This window comes from Nicotiana tomentosiformis, chromosome 10 (genome assembly GCF_000390325.3).
Source record: "Nicotiana tomentosiformis chromosome 10, ASM39032v3, whole genome shotgun sequence".
In the NCBI taxonomy this organism is placed as follows: Eukaryota; Viridiplantae; Streptophyta; class Magnoliopsida; order Solanales; family Solanaceae; genus Nicotiana; species Nicotiana tomentosiformis.
This window is the reverse complement of record NC_090821.1, coordinates 75340850-75366682: the sequence shown is the minus strand read 5'-3', so window position 1 is coordinate 75366682 and position 25833 is coordinate 75340850. Positions and strand designations below refer to the sequence as shown.

General features: G+C 36.7%; 2 protein-coding genes across 2 annotated transcripts; one reads left to right on the top strand and one right to left on the bottom strand.

Moving 5' to 3' along the window:
- Positions 1-833: 833 nt before the first annotated feature.
- LOC104091087 (uncharacterized) lies at positions 834-4610 on the bottom strand. Its single transcript, XM_009596344.4, has 3 exons — positions 4280-4610; positions 3395-3600; positions 834-1427 (listed from the first exon to the last, which is right to left on the bottom strand). The coding sequence occupies exons 1-3, from the start codon at positions 4370-4372 to the stop codon at positions 1142-1144; spliced, it is 585 nt and encodes a 194-aa protein (XP_009594639.1). The 5' UTR covers positions 4373-4610; the 3' UTR covers positions 834-1141.
- A 15647-nt stretch (positions 4611-20257) lies between these two features.
- Positions 20258-24660, top strand: LOC104091086 (putative glutamine amidotransferase GAT1_2.1). The gene is made up of 4 exons (XM_009596343.4): positions 20258-20535; positions 21343-22076; positions 23613-23819; positions 24216-24660. The coding sequence occupies exons 1-4, from the start codon at positions 20448-20450 to the stop codon at positions 24453-24455; spliced, it is 1269 nt and encodes a 422-aa protein (XP_009594638.1). The 5' UTR covers positions 20258-20447; the 3' UTR covers positions 24456-24660.
- Positions 24661-25833: the final 1173 nt, after the last annotated feature.

Sequence of the window (25833 nt, the reverse complement as noted above, 5' to 3'; positions counted from 1 at the left end):
TAAAAGAGCCCACCATTTATTATTTTGTAGCGATATTGCTTCGTTTTCTCGGTCATCTGATAGTGTATCATGTAGTTCATTATAAAAATGATAATTTTGTATCAAATTTATTTATGTTCAGGACTATGGCTTGCGATAATATAATGAATGTTATTGATAATGGTACTGTTGGGTATTTGTGATAGTTTTTAAAACTTGTGAGTATAAGTCATGTTTCATGTTTTTCCAAACCAAACTTCACCCAAAACAAATGTCCAAACACATTTTCATCTTCAAATCAAATTTCACCCAAATAAAATTTTTCAGAATAAATTTGGGAATATATGGCCAAACGCTAGCTAAAAATGAGCACATTCACTACAAGGTGCAAGTAGCATACATTGAGAATAAAATAAGAGAAGTCGCTTGAGATAGTTTGGTCATGTCCTGCGTCGACCTACAGATGCATTGATCCGTAGGTATGAAACTATGGTGTGGGAAGTGTGAAAAGGAGACGGGGTAGACCTAAAATCACATGGAAGGAAGTTGTCTCGAAAGACCTACAAATCCTTGGAATCAATGCATACTTAGCTAAAGATAGGATACAATGGAAGAGAAAAATCCATATAGGTACCTACTAGTTGGGAATAGGTTTTAGACTTGGTAGAGAACTTCTACTACTACTACTCTCAATATATACTGAACTGGAGCATGATATCTTAACAAAAATTGTAGCCCTTGAAATCTAGTTTCCATGCTTCGAACGGTATGCGTTCTGGATAATCCTACAGAAAGTTATAGATATGTAGTTTGTTCACTTGCATAGAATTACAAAATAAACTGCAGAAGATTAGTTCAGACTGTAAAATTGTACTCTCTTTCCAGTGCCTACCAAGAAAAACACAGAGATCATACTCTTTTACCTTCCCAGAAAGGAAGGCTTACATTGTTCATATGCATACAATTGACATCTAAGAAAAAGCTATTACAGACAGGACGCGGATACTGCTAATATGCATATATTCCTAAGGACTACATATATGATATATTATGTATGCAAGGGTGGTACAAAACCAAACCAAGAACTCTTGATGTTTAAGTTTCTTAGTGAAATACCTAGTTCGATTTGTAAATGTAACGGACCTATGGAAGAAACAAGGATTCAGCCCTTTCTTTCAGTAGATTCAGTATAATTAGATGTTGCCATTCCAAGTCCTTCATTTTGGTGCTTTTGCCATCCACCAGTATCAGCCTTTGAGTGTATCCAATAGTAGAAAACGGATCCGATCATTGATAATAACGTCAGGGCAGCGCCAGCTGCAAATACACCTTTTCGGAGGGTGGCACATGACAAGTGGTCAGCTCGGAAAAACCCTCGATACTTTGTATGATATGCATTCCTTGCTGATCCTGCCAATAAGCATGCTTCTGCTCCTAAAAAGCTAACCCTGTTTGTCATTCAAAAGAGGAAGTCAGCCATAGCTTTATGTAATTCTAGTGCCGTCAAGTTCCAGTGGCTCTTTTAGTAGAATTTTGATGGAGGTTAAGTAGCAGGAGAAAAAGATCAACTGCTGCGTTAAATCGAGTGACAGAAAAATGTAACCGTGGTGAAACAGTGGTTAGAGACTATATGCGGAAAGGTAATAAGAATTTGATAGAGAAGAGACGTCAAAAGTAATCAAAGTATCTCACTGAATTTTGCTCCAATTCCCCCTCCGCCCTCCCCCTTCCCCCTTTTCATTTTCTGGGGAACGAGGTTGAATATAATCTTATTTCGTCATGCTCACTTTTAACAGGCCTTTGCATACTATTTGCATCTTAACTTATATCTGCATCATTTCAAGGGATTATTAATTTTAGTTCGGCACCTTACAACAATCTACGTATCACTTCACGGGAGTTTATATTCTTTTTCAAATGAGTGTTTGTTGAAGCTTTTACTCACCAAAAACATTAAAACCAAATCAGAACAACCTCACGCACTAGCAAACAAATTAAACTAGATATCACCTGTCATCATCAAAACCATGTGTGTCTATGCTAGTTGTCCTGGTAAAATCTTGCACACAGAGTTTACACCAAACAAATGAATGCAAGACAAGTGTCTTTTATACACTCATTTGTCACTCATGACTCAACCATGGTTAAGTGATATGTATTCCCAGTTCAATGTTTAACTACTAAGATTAAGTTATTTGGTTTGGTGCAAAAATAGTGTACAATTAAGTATTTAACATCCTTCTTATCCCTTTTGTAGTCAACTTCTTTACCATTTTTAATTCTGGAGGAGCTGGGTTAGGACTGATGTACACTATCCTACTCAGACACCACTTGTGGAATTACACTGGGTTTTGTGTTGCTGTTATTGTTGTAGTACATTAAAAAATAACTTTCACTTTCCCTAATTAATTACAACAACTATGCCAGGCCCTCTGTTCCAAACAAGTTGAGGCTGGAAAAGTAATATTGGCATAAGGCTAATACTGGGATGAGATGAGTTTCAATGGAGTAATTTGGTGCATGTAAGCTGGGGCAAGCATCAAGTGGTAATTCAAAAATTCATTGAGGGTTTGCACCTGTTACAGGTATCATAGCTACTCGCAAGCAATTTAATGTATCAATTTCCCCAGTGCAATAGTTATATTGGTGAGTATTTCTTTACCTATTGCACAAGTACAATCACAACTTAGTGTCACACTATAAAGGTCAAATTTATTTAGTGGCACCGTTTTGGCTCGGACAAAAAGAATGTAAACTACTTCACCCTAAAATAGTGCAAACAGACGGGAAGAGTAAGGTCACTAACTAAATTAGTGAACATTTAACATGTGACCACTGTTACTCTACGGCAAGATTAAGTTTCAAAATGGTATAATCCCTTGATTAGTTTATAATTGCAGAAGTACTCAATCAGTCAATCTTAACTTCCTAGCTCTTCAATCTGATCCAAAAAGAGACGAATTCCAGCGTCTAATTAGCACTTAATTTGACCACACTGGAAAAGCACAAGGCTAGAAGCAACAAAAAAAAAATAATGAGTTTCTGGAGAAAACAAAATTAAAATACTTGAGTAACATAACATAATACGACGCCTAACTAACCTAAGCAAACAGGTAAGGCCGTATAGACACATTGACGTTATTCAATAAGCAGAGAAACACACAGATATATGCAAAGTAACTAAGCAACATCAACACTTGAAACAAATACTGCTCCACCAACCATCCAAACCAAACAGCAACAATCAAACTCAATTAACAAAAACAACCTCATTACCTATTCGCATGAATATTTCACAACTCTAGGTGGCGAATGCGCTACAACCAGAGCATGAAAATAGCGACAAAAGAATGTAGTTCAGGCTATTTAGCTTGGTTGGGGGGGGGGGGGGGGGGGACAGTAACGATATTCTTACCAGGAGAAGACAAAGAAGAAAATGGCACAGGTAGTAGAACTACCACCCATCATTCCTCTTCCAAAACATAAACACTTAGTAATGCCGTTAACCAACATTTGGCTAATCAGAAGCAACCCAAACGCCGCCAATCCATACACCGTGGAAGCATCCGTTCCATACACACAGTACGTCCTTTCATCATACTCGTCCGGTTGCACTTTCGCCTTCACAAACACAAAAACAACATTCAAAATCCATTCTTTAAATACACTCAAATACTAAAAAAGTAAATTATTACTACAACCAGATATGGGGGGAAAATCATATCTTTAACTATACCCAGAAACAACACCACCAAATTCACTGAAAAAAAGCACCCAAAAAATTCAATCTTTAACTACACCCATAAATGGAAAAAAAATCAAATATTTAACTATACCCAGAAAACAAAAACACCAAAAATTTAATATTTAACTAGACTATGAAGCAAATAAAACTAACAAGTTCAATCTTTAACTACAACCAGAAATGAAAAAATAAATCAAATCTTTAACTATACCCAGGAAAAAAAATACCAAAAAATTAATCAATAGCTAGACTATAAAGCAAATAAAACCAAAAAGTTCAATCTTTAACTACAACCAGAAATGAAAAAAAATAATCAAATCTTTAACTATACCCAGGAAAAAAAGGCACCAAAAAATTAATCTATAGCTAGACTACGAAGCAAATAAAACAAAAAAAATCAACCTTTAAGGCTTTAACTATACCCAGAAAAGAAAAACAGAAAAACACATACTCACAACACACACACAAACATAAAGTTCAATCTTTACCTATATCCAGAAACAAAAGCAAAAAAAGAAAGATCAATGAAAACAGAATATAAGCTATAGAGGGTACCGTGCTACGACGTCGTTCAGCACCGACGGCAAGAACAAAGGCGATGAGGTGAAGGGCAATCACTATTACAAGTATAGGAATAGACATCCCCATTACTACTGAGCCAACTTCAAGAACTGATTCTTCACTTTAATTTTCGACTTCCTTTTAATGTTTCACTTCATTCCGATTTTTTTATTTAATAAAAATAAAAGTTGGGCTTTTACTTTTATTCGAATATTAGGAGTAGCACTTAGCAGCTGCTTTTTGAAGCTTTGGGTAATGAGAAGTGTAATTTTTTTGTTTGCTTTTATTGCTTTTATGAAAGAAAAAGAAGGGAGTAAAGAGTGGTAATGATTAAACAAAAAGTAGTGTGTTAAAAATTTAAAATGGTAGGGTCCTCCTCATTGAAAATATTTGTTTGATAGTGAATTGTGTAGTGTGAGAGTTTTATTTGAGTAGAGAGATTGAAAGCTAGATATTTTGTTGTAACACTTTCGTTTGTTCTATAGGTCATGTAATAACTTTGAGCTGTGAAACTAGTTATTAATACTTATATTGTGGATCACACGTTCAAATCGTGAAAGTAGTCACTAATATTTGTATTACAAATTATGCGTTCGAGGTGTGGAATTAGTTAATAATACTTATATTATGATAAGTTGTCTACATCACACCCTTTAGGAGTGCAGTCCTTTCTCGGATACCGTATGAATGTGAGATGATTTGTTATATTAAAAAGATAATTAACTTGTAAAAAATTAATGTAACTTTGTAAATATATACCCAAAAAAAGAAAAGAAAAACTTGAGTGAAATGTGAAAGTGAAAGAGGAAAAAGGAAGAAAAAAAAAGAGAACAAATATAGAGCTGGAGTTTGGGTTGCTTGTCGGAGTGCCGGTTTTCCTGCTGTTTTGACCGGCTTTTCTGCATTGCTTTTTTTTTTTTTCCTTTTTTCTTTTAGCTTTCCTTCTTCACTTGGGTATTTTTCGCTCGGGCCTCATTTGTTTGTACTTAATAAATATTTCAATCTTAATCATTCAGACCTCAAACATTAAATGCGTTTATTTTTAAAATTTAAATCTTAATTATTCATATCTTAATCATTCAGATCTTAATCATTAAGTTTGTTTGTTTTTTTTACTTCACAACCACCTAATGGGTCTGAATATGTCTGTATGATTAATATCTATAACAAAAACTTAATTTTATTAAGATGTTATCATCCATATTCATTACTAATTATCGTTGCCTACCATTATTAACTACCACCACCACCACTACCCTCACCCACTACCCCCACCACCATCATCCTCAACCATAACCACACACTCACTCACCTCAACTACCACCACCAACTACCCTATCACCATCAATAACCATAGTCGGCACTGCCCGCCATTATAAACTACCTCCACCCACCATCACCCTCCTCAATCACAACCACAACTACCACCACCATCCTCAACCATAATCGTTATCGCTACCAATCACCACTAGCTACTACCTAGAACCACCACCATCATCCAAAATCACCACCAACCACTGCCTCTAGTCGGCACTCACAAGCACCTCTGTTTGCCATCACCAGCACCATACTACTATATATATATATATATATATATATATATATATATATATATATATATATATATTAGATTTTAGTATTTTATTTGAATTTATGTTTATTATTTTTTAAATAAAGATAAATTCTATATATTCAGATGTTAAAAAATAAATAGTCTTAATTGTATTCAGATCTTAAAACACATCTTAATGTTCAGATGTCTTAATCTTAATACACATCTTGATAATCAGATATGTATTCAAATTCAAGCGTTTTAATCTTAAGAAAAATAAATGAGGCCTTAAGCATCCTTCGAATATGTTTGCAATTCAATATCATTCCTACCGGCTTATTTAGTACAATATTTTTAGCATGTCAAATTGAAAAAATCAGCTTATTTTGAAAAGTATTTTTTTTTAAAAGTGCTTTTCGAAAAAGTGCTTTTGGAGAGAATTAGTTTGTGCTTGGCTAATCAATCTGAAAAATATTTTTGAGCAACAATTTGTGTTTGACCAAGTTTTTCAAGAAGTGATCTTAAGTATCAAATTAAGAATAAGAACATGAATAGATTTACTTAATAGTTAATATTATAAGTGTGATGACTCGATAGGTCGTCTAGAACTTTAACTCTTAATTTTGTGTTTTGAAACCTCAAATAGATCCTTTTAAACTATCTTGATTTGCGTGTGCAGTCCGTATCTTTTTTCGGAAGGCTTTTCTGTGAAAAATTGATTAAAATGTAAATTTGTGCCTTAAAATTTATTTGAGTTGACTTCGGTCAACGTTTTGAGAAAACGGACCCAGACCCATATTTTGACGGTCCCGGTGGATCCGTATCGTGATATGAGACTTGGGCATATACCTAGAATCGAATTTGGAGGTCCCTAACTCGAGTTATCGTAATTTGTTGAAAATTTAAGGTTTAAAGGTTTAAGGAATTTATAAATTTGACTTTATTACTACCGAGTCCGGATTTCGGTTCCAGAGCTTGGTATAGGTTCATTACTGTATTTATGATTTGTCTGCAAATTTTGGTGCAAAACAAAGTTGATTTGACGTAATTCGGAAGTCCGATTGTTTAAGTTCTTAAGTTTTATTAAAAATTTCATTCGTTTTAGTGCATGATTCGTAGTTCTTGGTGTTATTTTGATCGCGCGAGCGAGTTCATATAGTATTTTTGGACTTGTGTGCATATTTGGTTTAGATCTCAAGGGCTCGGGTGAGTTTCAAATAGGCTACGGAAGTTTTGAAACTTAGAAATTCTCGTTTTCCTTAGCTTCTAGTGTCATCTGGTGTTTTCTTCTTCGCGATCACGAAGGTACTCCCACGATCGCGAAGAGTAAGCTGGGTTGGGGGTGGAATTTACTCTCCGCGAACGCGAAGGGCCGGACACGAACGCGAAGTATAGGAGGGTTTCCCTTCGCGAACGTGGACAGCACCTCGCGAATGCGTAGTAATGAGGACCTACGAGGGGGAAGCCAGTGTTACTCTACGCGAACGCGAAGGCCTGGGGGGGCAGCCTTCGTGAACGCGTGAGTAAACTTGTGAATGCGTAGGCCTTTTGGGTTGTTGTGCTTCGCGATCGTGGCAGGCCTTTCGCGAACGTAAAGAAGGCCTGACGCCTAGTCAGTTAAACATTTCAAAAACAAGATTTCAGCTATTTTTCACAAACTTTCTATTAGAGCTCGGCCTAGAGGCGATTTTGAAAGAAAACTCATCACCAATTCATAGGTTTGTACACTTTAACTCATTTTCTTCCATTTCTAACATCATCCATTAATTTTTAGTCTTAATCTTTGTTCTTCCACGGTAGAAAACTAAGAATTTGGGAAGAATTTGGGGGTTTTGCAAATTTAAGATTTAGATCTCAATTTGGGGTCGGTATTCGAAACTAATGACATAATTGGGATCGGGGGCGAATGGAAAAATGAGTTTTGGTAAGAATCTCGGGTTTTGACCAAGCGAATTCGGGGTTGACTTTTTTTGACTTTTTAAAAAAAGTATAAAAATCTCAACTTTATGTATTGTAATTGATTCCCTTAGCATCATTTGACGTTATCGAGTCGATTGTGGTTAGATACGATTGGTTTGGAGGCATATTTTAGAGGAAAGACCCTAGTAGAGCTCTGAGTTGACTGCGGAATGAGGTAAGTGCTGGGTTTAACCTTGATTTGAAGGAATTAAGAACCCTTGAACTATGTGCTATGTGAATTCATGTGTTACGGCGTATATGCGAAGCGACGAGTGCTTATACGTCGCCAAATTACTTATTTCCCGGATTTTTTGCATTTCATAAATTATTTCCTGCCATGCCTTAATTTTTACGTGTTTTAAATACTTCCCATGCCTTTAATTACTACTTGTCACTTATTATTCTAGTGTTAAAAATATTAAATTTTTCCATGCACTCATGATTTACAACTACTTGCCTTAAATGACTTACTTGTATCCTTAGTTGTCATTTATTTGAATTATTTTGCTGTTTAGTATTCATTGTAGTGGATTCTTAATTTGAGACGAGATTCTCATTCTGTTTTCGCTTCATATCCATTACTCGTAGAGGACTCTTGTAATTTAAGTTATTAAATTAAATGCACTTATTCATTTATTCATATTGTACGGTGGGATCGGGTTGCGTGCCGCAACAGGTGAAATAAGGGTGGATTAATATGGCAAAATAAGGGTAAAATTATATTGATACGGTGGGATCGAGTTGCGTGTCGCAACATGTAAAATAAGGGTAGATTGATACAGTGAAATAAGGGTGAATTATCATATTGATTCTTATTATATGGTGGGATCGGGTTGCGCGCTGCAACATATATTTATTTATTATTGTTGATATTATTATGCTGGAATAAGGGAGGATTGTGTTGTACAGTGGGATCGGGTTGCGCGCCGCAACAGTCTATGTATTTCTGTTTCCTTATTGTGTTGTGTTGGCTTCGGTATTTTTATACGAAACTCTAAGGATTGGTATTTCTCGCATTTACTAGTTTTCCTTTGAAGATTGAGATACTTTCATGTATTGACTGCTTTAAGTCGTACAGGTTATAGTAAGTGACTACCTTAGCCTCGTCACTGGTTCGTCGAGGTTAGGCTCAACACTTATAGAGTACATGGGTTCGGTTGTACTCATACTACACTCTGCACTTCTTGTGCAGATTTTAGACTCGGTCCCAGCGGCGATTCATAGATTGCTCGGGTCGGGTATTGAATGGAGACTTAAGGTACAACTGCCCGGCGTCCACAGCCCCTAAAGTCTACTTCTTCTCTATCTTGCTGTGTAGTTTCTCTCATACAACTTTATTTTATTCAGATCTTTATTTGCACTAATCTAGTAGTTCGTGCACTTGTGACACTGGATTCGAGATTGTATTAGATGTATCAGTTATTATGATTTTTTTCCGTACTTTACCTCAGCCTTATTGTACTTATTTGAGCTTCTTTATCATCATTTAATCTGAACTGTTAAAAATGGATAAAGTATTCTAACGCTGGCTTGCCTTGCAAGTGAAATGGTAGGCGCCATCACGGTCCCGATGGTGAAATTTTCGGGTTGTGATAATAAGTAAATAAATAATCTCAGAATTTTGTTCTTAAGACAATAGTGAAATCTTTTCATTTTATTTAAGTAATTATTAAATAAAATTAAAAAGTACTTTAATTCTTTTAAGATGATTTAAATATATTTTTAAATTATTCAACAAATATAAAAGCATTCATCCCTTAAGTCACTATATATTAGAAAGCTAACTTAAAAATAAGAAGAAATACTTATACATTAATATCCTAAGTATTAGGTTTAAAATAAGTAAGGTTATTTTGGTATATACTATATATTGTTAAGGATATTATTGGTAAGAGAAAAAGTCAAAATTGTTTCTTCTTCCGGGGAGAAACTACTTTTGCCTTTGAAGAAGCTTGACCAAACATGCTATTAGTTTGATTGTTACTTGATATTTATTATTATAATATTCAATTTATTACTATACATAATAATAAAAAACTCATTTTATATAAGGATTAATATATTTTAGTATTAGTATTATTACAGAGTAATAGTAATAGTTTTGTTTTAAAATGGAGACTTCACAATACTTTCTTGGCCAGTTTACAACTTTACCTCCTATCTGACTTATTGAGCACCACGACTGAGGGCTTCTCTTTTTTTTTTTTTAACATCCGAATTAGTCACTAGTAATTTCTAGGTTAAATAACACTATATAGTGGCTGTAAAAATAATAGGCGAAAAAATATATAATATTTGTGTTATATATATATATATTCTGTATGTTATATACAAAATTTATATACTTTTTCGACTATCAGATATAAATAGTTTCTGACGCGTGCTAAAAGTCATAATATCCCTAAATTCTACTACCAGAAATTAAACAAAAAAAGGCTAAAGAAATTAAAGTTAAATAGAGCGGCATTTGCTGGTATAATTCTTTTAAGATGCGGATGATAGAGAGCTCATACGAATTACTTGAAAGAATAAATGAAATGGATAAATACCAATTCATGACTTGTAAAAGAATAAAAACACGAACTCATGATCGGGCATAACTCTATGATCATGATCTAATCCACGTATACACTAAAATTTTATAACATGAAGAAGCATATCTAAACTTACCCGTTTTCTATATTAATTATAATATCCTGTGACCAAGCAACTAAAAAAAATTTTGAATTCATCTTTAAGGTTCAAAATGTGATTATGCCATATTGGAATATTGGATACATGCAAAGCACCTATTAATTAACAATAGACGAAGGAAATGATCTGTTTCTGTTGCTGTTACTGATCTGTTATTTTTTTTTTTGAGCCGAGAATTTATTGGAAACATCTCTACTCCTCCAAGATAGGGATAAGGTTTGCGTACACACTACTCTCCCCAAACCCCGCTTGTAGAATTTTATTGGGTTGTTGTTATTGTAGACGGGAGAAATAATATCTTATGATATGTTACAATTTGAATAGAAAAATCTACAAAGATCTAATATGTTTTATTTATTGATCTTGTGCACTATATTTGACTGCTCTCCTATTGTTTACCCGAAAAACGGATAGAGTTAAATTTATACGTAGTTTTAAGGGTATGTGGTATAACTTGACACGAATCGTAAGAAAGAATAGAAATATCAAGTGTTGACTATAGAGAATGAAAAATAAGCAAAGTTGGGAAGAAGATGATTTACAGATTAAGCAAGATGAATCAATTTATCAAGCTGAAAAAGGATAACTCTTCAATGTATGGGTGTATGATATCTCAGTTACAATGTATACCAAAACTTTTTTCTTACAGAAATAATAACTATCCCCTTTATAGTGAAGGAGTCCTACTTTAAATATAATTAAAAGTATATAGTGGGAGGCCCATGATAAATCAGCTTTTCCATAATTCCTGCCAGGATTCTCTCCTCTAGTAGGATTGCAGCGGTTCTTGTCTATGAGCTCGATATTGACTCGAGCTTGGTATCGACTCGAGCTCTCGATCTTGACTCGAGCTCGATTCTGACTCGGATCCTTGTATTGATTCGGGGTCAGTGTAGGTCGGTCTCTGCCTCATAAGCTCGACAACTTCATTTCGCGTCATAGTTCGATTCGGACCCGAGCTCGAGTATGACTTCGAGCTCGGTGTTTAACCTGTACCTGAAATCTGAAGCTCGCTTGTGCCATCTTTGGATCCATCTCGATTTTATGAAGACTTTCTTCGGTCCATTATGATCCCAACTCGATCAGACGTACGAAGGCCGAAATCAGTTTCGTCTGTATACAGATAGTTCCCTCGTTTCTCGGGAAGGATGTGGCGAGAAACGATCTGATTTCCCAACGAGTCGATCAGATATAAGCTGACATTTACATCGGGCTCGATCATGACGCACGTGATAGTTGTCCCGTCGGTTTAATTTTTCAAGATATTTAATACGTGTCAGACGGTGGTCGGCCACCGCTGATGTTGAACCGCCATTGCTCAATCTATAAATAGCCCTTCCTTCTACCATTTATCACTTTTACATCTCCAAATTTTCCAAGTTCTTCTTTTGAGTTCATCTATAAATCTGTGATCTTTTACTGCAAAGTCTCTCTTAAAAAATAACAAATCTTTGTTACCTCCTTCTATTTTCGATCTTTAAACCAAAAATGGCAAAAACATCAAAAACCATTCCTCAGAAAGAAAAATCTTCTTTTTCACAGTCCGCCGCCGACAAAACACCGGTGGAGCCACGGCCTGAGGAATACGTTCCTGGAGCGTGTGTTCTTACCTCCGATTTTAAAGTCGACAAAGGCTCGTCGGTTCTCGGCCGATGTGAGCCAGTATCGAGGTATATGTGTTCGATAACCGAGGGGCACCTCGAACAACTAAAGAAAGATTGCAGTTGAGAGAATAAAGAAATAGTAATCACGTCTCCTAAAGAAGATATTACCACTTATATGAAAGAGTTTTTAAGTGTGCATACTTACCCTTTCACGTTAGGTCCCCCCGACCCTGTTATTATCGATTTTTGCTGTCAATACCAAATAACCCTAGGCCAGATCCATCATTCTTTTTGGCGGATCATTATTTTGATCGGTCTCTTCGTAAACAAAATCGAGGGGATGCCTTTAACCCTCGATCATCTCATTCGATTATACTGTCCTCGCCTCTTTCGAGACGGGTTAATAAAACTTCAGCGCTAGGCTACCAAGGTCCTGTTCTCGAGTATAGACGAGGACAGGGATCGAGGCTGGATGGGCAGGTTCGTTCGAGTGAAGACTTCAGACCTAATTCCCACTGAAAAGATGCCTTTTTCCGAGGAGTGGAACATGAGGCGTAAGTGTAATTCTGATGTAACCTTCTACTATTTTCCCCCTTCATTCCCTTTCTCGCCGATATCCCTCTTTTTTGTGATGCAGCGGTTCCTTGGATGCCCGGTGCAGTCCCCGATCTCAAGAACTGGGTACGGGATCTAGCTTCGACCTCCACATACGCCGAGCGCTTGTGGCGTGATTTGTCAAAGGGCCGATGGAAGGCCAAATATCATGGTGAGCCTTTCTCGTATCTTTGGTAGCTCGAACGAGATGCTTTTTATATACTTAAATCGATTTTCATGTATGTAGGTGTGGGCAAAGATGCAGTTTTGAGGCCCCCGCCCGGTGAGGAAGAGGATTCGATCTCTGATCCAAAATCGGTGAAGGATAATAAAAGAAAAAGGGCCTCTGTTTCCGAAGATCCAAAATCGAAAACGAGGATGGCTCGTAAGCCGAGGAAGAATACCATCCCTTTAACCATGGAATCAGTTCTGCGTCTAAGGGATGAAGACGAGGAGGAAGAAGAAAATGATGGGTCTGTGCTGGTGGCCCGAATGAAGAAAACCATCGATGCCCCAAAGGCAGCTGCATCGATGGTGATTTATAAAGCTCCGCCTCGGACTGAGGAGATGTCGGGGGAAGGTTCGGGCAGAGTCCCCAAATCAGTGGAGATCGAGGATGATTCCCACCGAAGTCAACAAACAGTGGGTATATAGGAAGGGGCTGGTCCTGAAGCTCTCCGAACTGAGGAGAACGCCCCAAGCGAGTCGCTTGGGGCATTAGTAATCGGAGACTTGCCTACTCTCCCTGCCTTTTCCAAAGGGGCAATTCGGGAAGCCCATGCTTTGGGGGCCCTCGAGATGAGCCGGTCTCATGAAGGGGAGGACCCCTTCAGTGATTTGTTTACTGGGGTCGAGGACGCTGCTGGCCCTAGTGATGTGTCGGGCCTTTTCTGCGAAGTGCAGCAAGCTCTGAATCGGGTAAGCTTTAACTCTCTTCGTTGATATTATTTTTATGTTTGCTATTCTTTTCTAAATTCTTTTCTTCTTTCTTTGCAGGCCATGGTGGTTCATCGAGAAGTATGTTCTCGGTCTCGAGCTGAGCTACATCGATTCAAGGCCGACCTTCGACGAGCTACTGAGGATAGGAACGCCCTAGACTCTTTTCCGGTCAAAGAGAAGAAGAAATCAAAGGCCTTCGAGCTGAGTTAGCCAAGGCTCATCAAGACCAGACCGACCTGACCGAGCATGTAATGATAATATAAGAACTCATAGTCTTGATTCAGGATCAGAGGCTAATATTTCGATCTCATATCTGCAGCAGAAACTTGAGACGATCGGGCAGCTTCGTGAAGAAATTGATATAATAGGGGCCGAGACCATGGGATGGAAAGATGTCATGGACCGTCTTGCTGCAGAAAAGGAGACTGTTCGGGCCCAATTATCATCGACTAGAAGCCAACTTCAAGGCATGAAGGAGAAAAGCTCAGTTCAAGTGAGAAGAATTGAGGAACTCGAGGCTCGGTTGGCCTCCGAACTTGCCAAGGCCAAATTTGATGCGAAAGGCAAAGTCCTATGCGGATGCATTAGTGGTCGTCTATCGGGCGGATGCTGAAGCTGCTCAGGTACAAGCAAGAGAGGCATCTCAGACCGCCAATACTCGAGAACATTGGATTGCCGAACTTGCTAAATGCCAATCTCGGAGGGAGACCCTCAAAGAGATCCATGCTCGAGGCTTCGATCTTACTGAAGAGATAAAAAGAGCAAAAAAGCTTGAAGCCTTGGCTTCTGATGATGATGATGGTGGTGATGATGATGATGGCAATGATGGGAGCAAGAGTGGGTCCGAGAGCGGGGAGGAGCCCGATGGAGAAGAGACTGCCCCCATAGATAACCAAGAAACTTAGCCCTTAGTTTTTATTTTGGTTTTTTTTGTAGTGTCCTGTTCGGACATTGTAAATATTCTTTTATATATAAAGATCTTTTCTTTTCCTGAGTCGCCTCCGTTTTATTCTAGAGAAGATTTTTATTCATGCCCTATGAAGGTTTTCATAAGGTTTTAGGCAATTTGATCAAATTTGGAATAAGGTAGCCCATAGGCTTAGTAGTCGAGTTGAGTGATTGTTTGAACCTGAAGTAATGTGGCCCGTAGACTTAATGGTTGAGTGAGAGTTTGCTCGAACTCGAAATAAGAGTAGCCCGTAGGCTTAGTTAGTTGAGTGAGTGATTGCTTCAAATTCGAAATAAGAGTAGCCCGTAGGCTTAGTAATCGAGTGAATGATTCGAACTCGAAGTAATGTAGCCCGTATGCTTAATGATCGAGTAAGTGATTACTCGAACTCGAAATAAGAGTAGCCCGTAGGCTTAGTAGTCGAGTGAATAATTCAAACTCGAAGTAATGTAGCCCATAGGCTTAATGGTTTAGTGAGTATTTGCTCAAACTCGAAATAAGAGTAGCCCGTAGGCTTAATGGTCGAGTGAGTATTTTCTCGAACTCGAAACAAGAGTAGCCTGTGGGCTTAGTAGTCGAGTGAGTGCTTGCTCAAACTCGAAATAAGAGTAGCTCGTAGGCTTAGTAGTCGAGTGAGTGCTTGCTCGAACTCGAAATGATATAGCCCATAGGCTTAGTAGTCGAGTGAGTGCTTGCTCGAACTCGAAGTGATGTAGCCCGTAGGCTTAATGGTCGAGTAAGTATTTGCTCGAACTCGAAACAAGAGTAGCCCGTAGGCTTAGTAGTCGAGTGAGTGCTTGCTCGAACTCGAAATAAGAATAGCTCGTAGGCTTAGTAGCCGAGTGAGTGCTTGCTCGAACTCGAAGTGATGTAGCCCGTAGGCTTAATGGTCGAGTGATATTTGCTCGAACACGAAACAAGAGTAGCCCGTAGGCTTAGTAGTCGAGTGAGAGCTTGCTCGAACTCGAAATAAAAGTAGCCGTAGGCTTAGTAGTCGAGTGAGTGCTTGCTCGAACTCGAAGTGATGTAGCCCGTAGGCTTTATTAATTGAGTGAATGATTCGAACTCGAAGTAATGTATCCCGTAGGCTTAATGGTCGAGTGAGTATTTGCTCGAACTCGAAATAAGAGTAGCCCGTAGGCTTAGTAGTCAAGTGAGTGCTTGCTCGAACTCGAAGTGATGTAGCCCGTAGGCTTTATTAATCGAGTGAATGATTCTAACTCGAAGTAATGTAGCCCGTAGGCTTTATGGTCAAGTGAGTATTTGCTCGAACTCGAAACAAGAGTAGCCCGTGGCCTTCGTAGATAGTCCCTAAGTGAGAATGGTTGCTTGAACTCGAGTCAGTGTAGCCCTTGGGCTTTATAGTGAGTGTTGCTCGAACTCGTTGATTTTTTGATTAGCAGTCCCCGATTTATGGGGTAATGGTTGGCCCTTAAGCTTGTTCGCGTAATAGGTGTCAAAATAGAGGAATGTTTCTTGGATATAAGATATCGGTAAAGAAGAAATATTTCTTTGTAAGTCATTATACATGTGTTCATGTTTTATGTCAGGGCTCGGGCCAACTACATGGGCATGGCTCATTTGACCATTTAGCCCTTACAATTTTTTCTGTAGAGACCATGTTACCATGAAATAACGAAGTAACTTCCTTTCCACCGTACTTGATAATTATCGTTGATATGTTCGATGACAATGGTATCCCCCAGTATTCGAGTTGATTATAAGGAGGCCTCGAATACTGTTGAATTGTTCCGGGTTAGCACGATCAATGGTTGCCTCATTAAAAAACCTTGCCAAAAAACCCATTTGGGACAAAATCGGTCTAAAGAAAAAAGAGTGCAACGCGTGCTTTCAGACCTAAGGCTTCGTGTTAAATAATCCATCTTTGTTCCTGATCGAATTCATTAACCCTCATCTTTGGTCGAACACCTGCAAGGGTTAGTTTTGAAATATAATTGAATAGAGGGGGGTCGTACCTTAGCAGTAGTATCGTTTTAGCCGTTTATCACACCGAGCTCATAGGATTTCCATTATACGGCCGGTATCGGTCTTTGATCGATCTCTGTTCTCGGTTGGCAGCCCTTTTAATAACGGACCCAGAACCCAATTGGTCATCTTCGATTCTTATTTTGGACTGATATCGATTATGCGCATCGGCCCAAGTAATAGCTGGGTACTCGATCAGGTTATGCTTCAGCCGCCGTGAAGCCATCGAGCTTCATTCGTTTAGACCTTGAGTGAAAGCTTGAATAGCCCAATCGTCTATGACTGGTGGTAGATCCATTCGTTCTATTTGGAAACGAGATACCAATTGTCTTAGCATCTCGTTATCCTTTTGTCTTACCTTGAATAGGTCCGACTTTCTGGTCTCGACATTTATAGCCCCAGTATGTGCTTTTACGAAAGAATTTGCAAGCCAAGCAAAAGAATCGATAGAGTTAGACGGTAAATTATGATACCATATCATTGCTCCCTTTTGTCAGGGTTTCACCGAATTTTTTCAATAATACAGATTCGATCTCATTGTCCTCTAGATTGTTCCCTTTGATGGCACATGTGTAAGAGGTGACATGTTCGTTGGGATCGGTCGTTCCATTATATTTAGGAATATCAGGCATACGAAACTTCTTTGGGATCAGTTTAGGAGCCGCGCTTGGGGGGAAAGGCTTTTGTGTAAATTTTTTGGAATCTAAGCCATTCAGTATCGGTGGTGCCCCGGGGATCTGATCAACCATGGAGTTATATGTTTCTAATTTTTTGTCGTTTGCCTCGATTCTCCTTTCTCCTGACTCTATTCGTTTGGTCAGTTCTTTGAACATCTTAGTAATTTCGGGATTAGTCGTTGATTCTTGCTCATTTGAGCTAACTATAGCAGGTTCCATTCTGTGAGTGATGTCTCGGGGTGGACTGGGCTCCGGTCTGCTCGGTACCTGGGTTTGACTCTGCAATTGAGCTATCACTACCTGTTGAGCTTGCAACATTTCAAAAATCATACGCAAGCTGATTCCGTTTTCCTCAACGTTATGGGTATCTCGAGGTGCAGATCGAGCACTACCATGAATGCTATTTTCAGGCTCAGAACGTTGGTTTCCTCAATAGCCACATGCGAATTAACGTCTAATGGTATTTCGACTCGGGCCCCAACGGCATCGGCAAGCGGCATTTCGGCCCTGATTGTCAAGTTGTTGTTTTCTCCTTGAAGGCCAACTTCGTTGTCGATAGGTAAGGCCATTAATTAAGAGTTCGTTGTTGCTAATCCGAAATCAAAGATACTTCCAAAAATAAGCGTAAAACGGTGTGTTTTTGCAGATTCGTATCAAATAACCATTGTTATCCTTAGCCGCACGGTGGGTGCCAAACTGTTTACCCGAAAAACGGATAGAGTTAAATTTATACATAGTTCTAAGGTTATGTGGTATAACTTGACACGAATCGTAAGAAAGAATAGAAATATCAAGTGTTGACTATAGAGAATGAAAAATAAGCAAAGTTGGGAAGAAGATGATTTACAGATTAAGCAATATGAATCAATTTATCAAGCTGAAAAAGGATAACTCTTCAATGTATGGGTGTATGATATCTCAGTTACAATGTATACCAAAACTTTTTCTTAAAGAAATAATAATCATCTCCTTTATACCGGAGGGGTCCTACTTTAGATATAATTAAAAATACATAGTGAGAGGCTCATGATAAATCAGCTTTTCCATAATTCCTGTCAGGATTCTCTCCTCTAGTGGGATTGCAACGGCTCTTGTCTATGAGCTCGATATTGACTCGAGCTTGGTATCGACTCGAGCTCTCGATCTTGACTCGAGCTCGATTCTGACTCGGATCCTTGTATTGATTCAGGGTCAGTGTTGGTCGGTCTCTGCCTCATAAGCTCGACAACTTCATTTCGCGTCATAGTTCGATTCGGACCCGCGATGTTTAACCTGCACCTGAAATCTGAAGCTCGCTTGTGCCATCTTTGGATCCATCTTGATTTTATGAAGACTTTTTTCGGTCCATTATGATCCCAACTCGATCAGACGTACGAAGACCGAAATCAGTTTCGTCCGTATAAATGTTAAGTGATTATATAACTAAAAGAACAATTGTAATGGACCATAAAATCAATCTTCCTTATTATGGAGGACAAATGACCAACTACCAAGAAATTAATATATACGTAACTAGTTTTGTCAACGAAGGTGGTTGTGTATCTTTCTATTTTTTTTGGTTGTGCCTTATCTTCAGTTGAAAGTTTATGATATTTCAAAAAACAACACATAGCCACATTAATATAATTAATTCATGAATATCATGGGCATGAGGAGTTTAGCACTTTAGATAAGTACGTGACAGGATAATTTAATTATATGTGATTATAATTTGAATTATTGATCTAATTCGTCCAAAAAAAAAAAAAAAACTCTGTGATATGTTAGGATTTATTCTGAGTAAGCAACTTTAATTTAAGGTCACAGTTCAGAATTTGCATAAATTTCTATCTAGCAAAACTTATTGGGGCTCTTTACTTACTTGAGCTATATATAATTGCAAGTACTTATTTCTTCTTTTAATTTATAGTTCGTATTATTTGGCTAAGTACCATAACTTTTGTTCTTGTTATTGTCATTTTTCTTTCAATTTAACTATGTGGCACGTAAAAACAATGAGAATCATTAATTAATATCACAATCAAAGGATATTATCCATCAAACTGATATCTGAAAAACGTCTAATCTGTCACAATAATTATCAACGTAAAATATCATAATTGTAAATTTTTAGAAATTAATCCTTTGAGTGGTTAATTCCATGTTTAGCCATTCTATTGCCTGAATTTCCTTGATTAAGAATTTTGAAGAATTAATTAGCGTCAAAGAAATAGATCTATAGATTACAAGAAAACACTCAAGAAAACTCTAAAAATAATACCGTAGTAAATATTATTTTTACAATGTGATATCGGAGCACCTTACGCACATCAGTCTTCTCTATCCAATTTGTTACCACTCATCAACACAAATGAGGATTAACCACGTCGATAAAAAAAAATTACCTAATATTTTTTTACTTCGCCGGAATTTAAACTTTAATATTCAATGATTTTCATCGAACTTTTATTAACATTAGGCCACATCTTTAGATGTAAAATGGGAATATAAACATGAACAAACCCTAACCAGAATAACTCAAAGCCCTCTAAAATCTTAAGTGACATATTCGTCAAGATATATCCATCAAAATTAGATACATTCACCACCACGTCAGCATATAATCAAGGCTTTGACTTCTGGATTAATCCTTGGATAATGCTAAAAAAAAACTATAATTTACATTATTAAATGTACAATAATATACTTTCACCAACCAATGAAATTAAACCACCATAATATTATTACCAAGAAGAATTATGGTGGTCCGGTAATCACTGGTTTCGAGTTCGAGCCTTAGGTATTAGGTTATCTTAATTCAAATTTAGTCGGGATTCAATACAAATACTTTAATGTAACACTTTCTGGTACGAACTCGAATTTAGTCGAGCCCAATATAGATACAACAACAAAAAAACAACAAAAAAGAAAAACCACGATATTGTTTTATGCGGCGACTGGACTGCGCCTATTCGTTTAATTAATATTTCTTGCATGATCTACACCAATATAAATAGTATCTGTCTTTCTTTCTATACATAAGACTCATAAATATACACACATAAAATTTGGTTGTGATCACGTCCTTATTCATAGTCTTAAATTTCAAGTTTTGAAAGATTTAAAGCTACAAAAATCATATTTAATCATTAAGATCTAGTAGATAAGTATAATCTTTGTGGATTCTTTTTCTTCTCTATAATTAATTTCTTGGATTTGAAGTATAGAGATGGCTCCAGATCTATCTATGATTCTTCCTAGGGTTCTTATCGTCTCCAGACGAACTGTTCGTAAGAACAAGTTTGTTGATTTTGTTGGTAAGTTTCTCTTTCATTTTTTATCTCTCTTTTTGCTATATTAGATCTTCAGAATTGTTTTCTGAATCCGAAAGAGAGTAATCGAGTTTTTTCAATAACTAAAAAAGTGTAGCATATATAATTGAATCTAATTGGTGGAGGAACTGGATCGGAAAATAAAAGAACAACGATTTTAGTTGTAAGATATCTAATGAAACCGTTACTGGAATTGAGATGTTCAATCATATAATTAAAAGGAGAATACTTCTTGTGGGGATCCTATTTTGTTATTGAAAAACTTCAATACTATTTTATTTGCCTAAAATCCTGTGTAATATGCTTTACATATATAATTTCTGATCACATGATCTTTGTTGTTGTTGAGAATTGATCTATTTGATCCATTCATAGCTAAACTCAATATTCTTTGCAAGATTAAGGTGGGATTTAGCATCTTAGCATATAGGTTAGTAGTTATATATATCAAAATTTTGAAACAAGAGAACTTGTTTAAGCAGTAGTATTTTGTGTTTTTGATAACTTTTAGAATTTAGAATTTTAGATTGTTGAACTGTGTGATGAACTCATCTAAAATTTAAATAGCTAGAAATGATGCACTTTTATTTACTTAGTTTTTCAATAGACGCCCTCATGTGTGTTCTGATTCTTTTTCACGAACCAAACACATGAAAAATCTTTTTGATAATGAATTGTGGTGAGAATTGAACATAGTACGTATGTTGAACTGTGTGATCAACCTATCTAGCATCTTAAGCTGTTATAAACGGTACGCTCTTATTTACTTAATTATATCTTCAATATCTGCAGGTGAATATCATTTAGATCTCATTGTGAGTTATGGAGCAGCGCCTGTTATAGTACCGCGAGTTAGTGGTGTACACATGCTATTAGAAAGCTTTCAACCAATTCATGGAGTTCTTCTATGTGAAGGAGAAGACATTGATCCATCACTTTATGATGCTGAATTATCTGGTTTTTCACAAGAAGAATTAGAAGAAATCAAGAAATTACATGCCAGTGACACAACAATTGATCGCGAAAAGGATTCAATTGAACTCGGACTAGCAAAACTATGTCTTGAGAGGAACATACCTTATTTGGGAATTTGTAGAGGATCACAAGTTCTTAATGTTGCCTGTGGTGGTACACTTTATCAAGATATAGAGAAAGAATTGTCCAAAAACTATGAAAAAGAAAAAGAAAAGGTTGTTCATATGAATTATGAAAATTATGATGGACATAGACATGTAGTGAAAATAGTGGAAAATACACCATTGGATAAATGGTTTAAAGATTCATTAGAAGATGAGAAAATGGAGATTTGGGTAAATAGTTATCATCATCAAGGAGTTAAAAAATTAGCACAAAGATTTGTGCCAATGGCTTTTGCTAATGATGGATTAATTGAAGGGTTTTATGATCCAGATGCTTATAATCCTGAAGAAGGAAAATTTATTATGGGATTACAGTTTCATCCTGAACGTATGAGAGGTCAAGATTCTGGTGATTTTGATTATCCAGGATGTGCAATGGCTTACCAGGTAATTAATTAAACTCCAACTTGCTAATGTCATATTAAGTGTTTAAAAAATAGATTTTCTAAAGTTTGATGTATATTGGCTACTTGTGTATGTTTGTCGTTTAAGACGGGAACCTTGGAGCAAACGGTAAAGTTGTCTCTGTGTGACCTATAGGTCACGGGTTCAAGCCGTAGAATCAGTCACTAATACTTGTATTAAAGTATGTTGTTACATCTAGTGCGACCATTTCCCGGACTTTGCGTGAACGTGGAATACTTGTGCATCAGGCCGTCCCTTTTTGTGTATGTATGTCCTTTTGAATAAGTATAGAGGTATCATGTTCGATTCTCAAAATGAAGAAACTCCTAATAAGAAGTGTACTCTTCTTTAATGGACAGTAGATAACCGACATACCAAATGGTCATCAAATAAAACAAATATTAAAAGTAGACTTTCTAAAGTTTGATAGTAGTATATTATATTGGCCAGTTGTCTGTGTCCTTTTGCAAGAATACAGCTATTATTTTAACAAGACTTGGATCAAATCATGTGACTGATATCACTCATAAAGTGTTAGAGAAATTAATGAAAAGATAGTATATAAAAGTAAGCTTTGAAACGTGAAAAGGCGCTGAGCTTGAAACAATATTGTGTGTAAATTATTTAGAGAAATACAGACAAGGTTTTAGGATACATACAACAAAATCAAATGTATAGTTCAAATCAACTTAACCATAAAAATTTACGGAACTGAAACTACGTCAATTCTGGACAGACATCTTTTTAATTATTTGGTGTTTGGAACCAAATAATTAGACCGGATATGACGCGATTTCAACTTACTAAAGACATGACCCTTGATAGGAAAGTGTGGAGGTCGAAGATTATGATAGAATGTTAGTAGGTGATTGAAAACTTCTCCTTTTCTTACTGGTAGTTTTAATAGCACTCATGTTCCTGCATCTTAATTAAATCTTTATTACGTCATGTGATCTAGTTCGCTTCTGTTGCCGTATTTCATGATGTTATTATTTAGTACTACTTATTCTTCCCCCTCCCACGAGCCGAGGGTTTATTGGAAACAACTTTTCTACTCTCACTAGGTAGCTAGGGGTAAGGTGTGTGAAAACACTACCCTCCCTAGACCCTTTTGATAATATACTGGGTTTGTTGGTATTTGGAACCCACTGAAGGGGAGTCTTGGAGCAATGGCAAACGTGTCTCCGTGTGACCTATAGGTTACGGATTCGAACCCGTGGAATTAGCCACAGGTGCTTGCATTAAGGTAGGTTGCCTACATCATATCCGATCTATGGTGCGGCCCTTCCTCGTACCCTGCATAAATACGGGATACTTCATGCACTTTTGGTGTTCAGAAAGCACTGGCCCGACCGAGTTAGATTCGCACCCTAAAATGTCAACTATGGGGAATTTTAGCGGTCCTGAGAACTCTATTTCTAAGACTCAGAACCTGAAACTCCTGATTAAAGAAACCTTTACCATTTTACCACACCGTGACAGAACTTGACGTCTTAAATATATTTAATTGGTGTGTAGGAATTTGTCAAAGCGGTAATAGCATATGAGAAGAAGCTTAATGGTTCTGGAAATGTACCAAAAGGTGTAAAGTTTAATCATGAATTGGAGAGCAAGAGAAAGAGTATTGTTCGAAGTTTTTCAATAGCAAAGAACATGTATAGCACAGGACGTGGTAGAATTTCTGAAAAAGAGTCTGAGCTTGAACCAGGAGCTGAATTTCTTGAGGTAAATACAATTCACATTTTCTGTATAACTCATTCTTCAACTGATTAAGTAAATCTTAAATAGATTATTAACATGTTTATCATATATGACAAGAATAACACACACACAAGTTTAACTATTTTTTTATTATCATTATATTTTAACTTGTTGTAACAGGTAACCTGTATTATTTTTTATATTACAAATTTCACTTTTTTATGTTGATTACCTGAGCTATCTTTTAAGGTAACCCGATAGTGTAAAAAAAAATATTAATATCAATATGTAGAAGTTACACTTATTTTACGAAATCAAAGATGATATAGTGAATGTATACACATAATAAAATCATATTTATTATGAAAAATCTGAACTCACTGACTTTAAATTCTGAGCGTTTTTGCGCATGGCATGTAGGCAAACACAGCACTAAGTCTACAACAAGAGAATAGGTTGAAGCAAATGGGGGCAACAGTGAGAAATGCATCAGCATATATGAATAGATTGAAGATGAATGAAGAAAGGGAGAAAATGGCTAGAGCTATTCTTGGGAAAATGTCAATCGAGCAACTCTCTGATATGGTTGGTTTTTACCATAAAATGGGACAGCTTTGTTCTGAGGCTTTAGAAAAGAAGCTCAAGGAGAAGGAAGCTTGATAAATTATCTCATCTACAATATAAATATGCCTTCTTCTTTTTTTGCTGCAATATTTTTCTCCATGTTTTGATCTTATGACGTGAAATCTAGTTTTGTCTGTGCTGGTTTTAAGTGTATAATTGAAAGGGTTGTTAAAGAGTTTAATTGTTTGAAAAATGAAGAAGAGGCTTTGAACAATTTGTGACTATGAAGTATGAACACTAACGGAATTCTTTCACAATGCTCTATTTCCTTAGGGTCGTTTGGCTGTAAATAAGTTATCTCATGATTAATTATCTCGAGATTAGCTATCATATGATTAATTATCACACTCCTATAGAAAGAAAAAAAATACTACAATACCGAGATTAGTTATACCACGATTTTATTCCAATCAAACATGAAATAAACTGGCTCAAATTTAATCTCGAGATTAATTATCCCTTATCCTTCGTACCAAACGAGCCATTGAGGTGGTTAGAAGGATGGCCATTTCTGTCTTTTTCGGACCCTTCTTTTCAATAAGAGGAGGCTATTTTCGCACACCAGATATCGAAATTGCATTTTTAGGTCACTTTCTACTTTTTACCCAGTTAGTCCGGTAGGTTAAATTTGTCTATAGAAAAATCACATATCCCTACTTTTAAAGGCGAAATTCACCCACTGAGTTAACAGAAGACAGAATTTAACTGAGTACCCTAAAAAGGGGCCATATTGTGCAAACAATCCCTACAAATGCTCTTCATTTGGTCCTCTTTCAAAATAAAATCAGTAAATTTACTTTTAATAAAGTCACAATGAAGAGAAACAACTCGAGTACATAGAACACAGAAAATTTAACTAGTGTTAATAACACCTCATTATGATAGTTCCATAATTCAGAACTGATTTGCGCTCCCTACAAAAAGTTATTCATTATATGGCTCCAACCATCTTTCAGAACCTATTCGCCCCACATAAACACACTTTAGTAAAGCGCTACCTATCAAAAAGTTAGTCATTGTATGGCTCCAACCATCTCACCAAACCACTTAAGTGGTGCCAAAATCAATTTCCAATGTTAAAGACTATGACATATTTCTCGGAGTACCCTCCTATCAAAAGGATCCGAAGCTAATGATATCTAACAAGAGATACTCAGCAATGATTGAAATGACACAAGATTTACTCTTCTGGCTCTACTCGTCACAATAAAAAGAATTAGCAATATACATACCTAACCCCCCTACGTAGTCTCCCAAGTCCCACCTTAAGTTACTTCCTAGATGCTAAGAGTACAGAAAAACAGCATACATACCAAGAGAAACGCATAAACTTGAAAGGCTACCAAGTAGTACCTAATAGTACCATATTGTCTTCCATGTGACACATCGATCTATAAGGAGCCTTAAAGCAACG